The sequence below is a fragment of the Egretta garzetta genome, unplaced genomic scaffold, assembly GCF_000687185.1.
Source record: "Egretta garzetta isolate BGI_Z169 unplaced genomic scaffold, ASM68718v1 scaffold791, whole genome shotgun sequence".
NCBI lineage: Eukaryota > Metazoa > Chordata > Aves > Pelecaniformes > Ardeidae > Egretta > Egretta garzetta.
Window position 1 is genome coordinate 34,277 of NW_009258500.1, and position 5,304 is coordinate 39,580.

Genomic DNA, 5,304 nt, shown 5'->3' on the forward strand with positions numbered 1-5,304 from the left:
ACTGCGTTTGGGCGCTCTCGCCTTCTGCTTTGAAGTTAAACCTTTTCCTAGCTGCTGTCAGGAGAAAGCCGCGGGAAGGCACAGGGGTTACCCAGAGCCTCCGTTTGCCCTGCGCGCCTTGCAGAGCCAAAATCAGGGCGTGAGGTGATCCGTTGGGCTGGCCGTGCTCTTTGCCTCGCCGGTCAGTGCTGCCAGCTGACCTCGTAGGGAGGTTCTCCTCCCCCTCTACTCTGCCCTGGTGAGACCCCACCTGGAGTACTGTGTCCAGTTCTGGGCTCCCCAGTTCAAGAAAGACGAGGAACTCCTAGAAAGAGTCCAGAGGAGAGCTACTAGGATGATAAAGGGACTGGAGCATCTCCCCTACGAGGAAAGGCTGAGAGAGTTGGGCTTGTTCAGCCTGAAGAAGAGAAGACTGAGAGGGGATCTCATCAACGCATACAAATATCTTAAGGGCGGAAGTCAAGAGGACGGAAGCAGTCTGTTTGCAGTGGTGTCCAGCGACAGGACTAGGGGCAATGGATGCAAACTGAAACACGAGAGGTTTCAGTTGAATATGAGGAAGAACTTCTTCACTCTGAGGGTGGCAGAGCACTGGAACAGGCTGCCCAGGGAGGTTGTGGAGTCTCCTTCTCTGGAGATATTCAAAGCCCGCCTGGATGAAGTCCTGTGTAGCATGCTCTAGGTGAGCCTGCTTTAGCAGGGGGGTTGGACTAGATGATCTCCTGAGGTCCCTTCCAACCCTTACGATTCTGTGATTCTGTGATTCTGTGATTCTGTCTGACGCAGCGCCGTATCTGAACCTTCCGTACGGCGCGGGTTGGGTTCAGAAGAGGAGCCGGGGAGGGGACAGCTTTGGCAGGGCGCTATTTTAGTTTTAAAAGCTCGCCGCTCTTGTCCCTCGCCGTCACCCACCCCTGCTCCTCGGTGGAAGGGAGAACACACGTGCATCGGAGCGCTGTAGCCGCGAATGCAAAGTGGATGAAGCGACGTTAAAAAATGAACGATGGAATGCCAATACATAATGCATGTGCGTAGACTTTATTTAAGACAAAGTGTATCAAGCAGTGAAGTTAATTGTTCTCGTCTGCATCCGTCCCTCAGTAACGTTATATATTTGGGGGTGAAGAACAGATCAGGCCGCTCAGTAAGAAGTTGCATTAATTCTTTGCTTGACATGTTTTATTAAAAAGAATAAATTCAGTTGCATTTTTAAAAAGAGAGGGAGGGAGAGAAACTGCCTTTGTTTTTTACTTTTTTTTTTACCCATTTACATATTTCGTGTATAAATATTTTTTCATAAAAGCATCCGAATCGAGAGGGTACGCTCCACAAACACTGCACAAAATATATTACAGACATTTATATGGATGGCAGGAAGGGAGACAGAGGGCTGAAAATTTCCAGGCACCCGGTGATTGATGGTAGACGAGGCTTCCCCTGACGCTTTATTGAGTTTCCGATGATTATCTCTCTCTGAGACATTTTTTACAGATGACGGCCGAGCTGTCACAACGGACCATGGGGGAAAGAACCCAACAATAATAACACTTTAATCTCTTTACTGCACTGCTCCCTAGTATCTCAGATTCATCTTCCCTGACGCACGCAGTTCATTATCCTGCTCCTCCCTGGGTAGGAAATGACGACAAATAAATAAATATACATACTCACCCCGTACGCTGGGAGGAAAGACCCAGGAAAGGAACGGAGCCAGGGCATTAATTGATCTTCCTGGAGGTACTGCGGTTCATTAGCGGAGATGCTGGGCTAGGACGGCATCAGGTATTCATGACAGTGTTTTTCTCTTCCCAACTTTTCAAGTCTTCTGGAAATCTGTCAGTAGCTCTTAGGAGGGACCGCGGAGGCTGCGCTGCGGGGGTTCCACCGTCCGGCTCTGCTTGCCGTGCTGCGACAAAGTGCGAGGAGCGAGGAGCCCTTCCAGGTTCTCGACGGCACGGTCCCTGACCGTGGGCTTACTGAGTTTTGGTTATCGGCCCGCTCACCAAGGAGCCGCACACGCCTCCGGGGCGGAGTTTGCCCCACCGGTTGGGTGGCGTTGGGTCGCCCAGGCTCCGTGGCAGGGCTGCGCGCTCGTGGGGCTTCCTCACTTCCCCAGCTTGGGGAGAAGGGTTGTGGCCAGGCCTGGCCCTATTGCCCGGCCCCCCCGCAGGGAGAGGGGTGGATTAACCGGAGGAATCCTGCTGGATTCCCCTGACGCTGGAATGGCCATGACAGCCTCCCGTTCCTCAAAAACCCCATGTAAAGTGCAGTAGCTGTCAAACCCGCGGCCCTGGGCGATGGCATCCCCTGGCTGGTCAGAGCGCCAGGGAAGGTGGTGACTGCCGAAACGGGAGAGGGATCTGCCCTCCCTTCAGCCCCGAGAGCGGTGCTCATGTCGCGCTCTTGCCTACGGAATACTCGACCTCTTTGCTGGCTTGGACTGTCCTAAAGCCCGACCTAAGACCAGGCTTTAGGTCGGGCTCCTCTCTAGTGCGCTGAGTGCTCTCAGGACCGATGCTGTGAAGGTGCCCTCTCTGCTCCCCTCACTCTCCCTTCCCGGCTAACCAGCAGCCTGGTGTCCTTATTTCCCTCCACACCTAAAAAACCCACTCTTTTTTTTTCCCACCCTGTTCAGTTTTGCTGATGACTACAGCAAAGGGCTTAAAACCCAGGAGCTTTCCTAAAGCCTGACCCTTAGGCCAGCTGCGGACGAGTGTGGGTGCTGCGGACCCGCGCAGGGTGCTGGGGCCCTGCCCAGACGCGGGGGGCGGCTCTGCTGGAGACTCCCAGAATTCGGAATTTGCTTGAAAGCCAAGCGGTGGTGGGGCAGCGTCCTCTCCTGTCTCAGCTTGCCGAAGTCACCACTGCCTTGTAGTCAGCCTGAGTATTGGGAGCGAGTTTCTCTGGGCTCGGGAGAATATTCCCTCCTGTTACAGAAACGGCGTTGAACACCAGGTCTTGGATTAGCGCCCGAGCACCAGCGGTGGGGGGATTTCACCTCTCCCACTGTGTGGCTGAGCCTAAGCTTGAGCGTAAATGCTGCCTGTGATCGGGGATGGTCGGAGCTGCACTCAGCAGAGAAGGGTGATGCCTTTCGGTGCCATCTTAGAGGTGTCCCATGCCCACGTGGGAATGTCACGGCCGGACCTGCTGGCCACGGTGCATTGCCTGCGTGTCAGCTGGCTTCCGGCGTACGAATCTGTCACTTCACCGGCTCCTGCCGGCATCTTGCGGAAAGGGGACAGATCTGGGGAGAGCTGGGCTTGGAGCTGGAGTGGTGCTGGCTCCCCTGCGGAGAGCCTTTGCCTCCATACGCCACTTTGATCCAGTGCCTTCCCTTGATCAATCATATCATGGAATCCCGGGTTGGAAGGGACCTCCAGGATCACCTGGCCCAACCTTTCTGGAAGGGACCTCCACAATCATCTGGTCCAACCTTTCTGGAAGGAACCTTCAGGATCATCTGGCCCAACCTTTCTGGAAGGGACCTCCAGGATCATGTGGCCCAACCTTTCTGGAAGGGACCTCCAGGATCATGTGGCCCAACCTTTCTGGAAGGGACCTCCAGGATCACCTGGCCCAACCTTTCTGGACAGGACCTCCAGGATCATGTGGCCCAACCTTTCTGGAAGGGACCTCCAGGATCATGTGGCCCAACCTTTCTGGAAGGGACCTCCATGATCACCTGGCCCAACCTTTCTGGAAGGAACCTCCATGATCATCTGGTCCAACCTTTCTAGGCAAGAGCCCAGTCCAGACAAGATGGCCCAGCACCCCATCCAGCTGAGGCCTGACAGTGCCCAGTGTGGCGGAGTCACCCCCTCCCCTGATTTTCCAGCTTTGCGGTCCAGACGCTGATTTTGCGCCTGATCTGGAAGGTCGCGTGTTTCGGTGTCTCTGTCTCACCGCACGGACCTCCCGCCCCCCTGGGAATGCCTTGGCCCAGCTTTGCTCTGGCCTGCAAGCACCAGTCATTGGGCTCTCCCGTGTATCCGTGCACATTGGCGTTCAGTAGGACAGAGCTCAAGGGAAGAAAAAAATTCTTATTAATCGGCTTTGGAAAGCATCAGTTTCTGTTCACAGAAATATCACCATTTCTAGGGCTGATTTCACAAAACCTGCCAGGGCTCGGTGTAATTGCGCTTGCTCAGGGGATTCCAGGCTTCCTAGTGAGCTGTGAAATGCGTCGTCATGAATTATTCCCATCCCGGTAGTGTCGAGGGATACGCCCCGCGGAGCCCGCGGTGGCTAAGCAAAGACAGAGCGAGCGCTCCGGGAGCAGCCGGTGCCCACGCCAGCCCGAAGCCGGCGGGCGGACGGGCAAGGCCAGGAGCAGAGCTGAGCTGAGGGCCACGCTCCGCAGCACCTCCGCGTGCATTAATTTTCAGTTCACATTTTTAGAAGAATTCCTGCTTTCAAATGGCTGCTTCTCAACGTTTTTGGGAAGTGTGGGAGGGAGGCGGCAGCTCCTGGCGGAGACGGGTGTGTGAGCGATCGGAGCGGTGGGGAACGGGAGGCTCAGCCTGACTGCGGGGAGATCCGCTGGGCGTTCCCAGCCGGCTGCTGGCCCCGGGGCCCGCAGCGCTCTTGCCCCGCAGCCTCTCCGGCTCTTTACTCTGAATTACAGCTCGTAGGCTTTGGTGCTTTGTGCTTCCAGCCTTAGGTAGGTGCAGGCTGCTGGGGCCTGGCGGGCAAGGTGGTGCGGAGGAAGCACTGAGCGGTTCTGGAGCCCTTCTGGGCAGTAGAAGGGGAAATAAAAAAAGGCCGAAGTCTCTATTGCTCGCTTGTGTGGAATCCTGATTTCACTTCGAAGCAGCAAAGGGGCTGGCAGGTCTTCTCTTGGGCGCCCCGGGCACTGTGAAGGCAGTCGCTGGGGTTTGTGGAAACCACGTTGTCCTCATCGCCACTGCTAGCCCGGTGGAGTGGGGTCTGGAGCCACCAGAACCCCCCCGGGGTCCTGATGGTCCCTGGAAAAGGCCATTAGGTCCTTAAGAAGCCTCCCGACCCTTGCTGGTGGTCCCTGCTGCTGGTGCACGTGAAGCAGTTCTTCACTTTGTCTCGCTGAGCTGAGCTTTCCTTCTTCTTCCCCCTGCAGTCCTTGTGACCCGGGAGGACGACTTCAACAACCGCTTGAACATCCGGGCCAATTTCAAGGGCTGCACAGCTCTGCACTACGCCGTGCTGGCTGATGACTACCTGACGGTCAAGCTGCTGCTGGATGGAGGTGAGTTTCGTAGCTCCAACGGGCTCTGGGGCCGGGAGCACTTTTTCTGCGGTCAGGCTCAGACCAGGGCCACACTCTTT

The 5,304-nt window shown here is 56.0% G+C and overlaps 1 protein-coding gene across 1 annotated transcript in view; it reads left to right on the top strand.

The window, feature by feature from the left end:
• Window positions 1-5,304, top strand: part of LOC118453038 (caseinolytic peptidase B protein homolog) — a gene marked incomplete at both ends in the record, with an annotated part of 75,170 nt that overhangs the window by 32,028 nt on the left and 37,838 nt on the right. Inside the window, one exon of the mRNA XM_035901540.1 lies at window positions 5,096-5,224. Within this exon, the coding sequence (XP_035757433.1) occupies window positions 5,096-5,224 (129 nt within the window). The remainder of the gene's footprint in view (window positions 1-5,095; window positions 5,225-5,304) is intronic.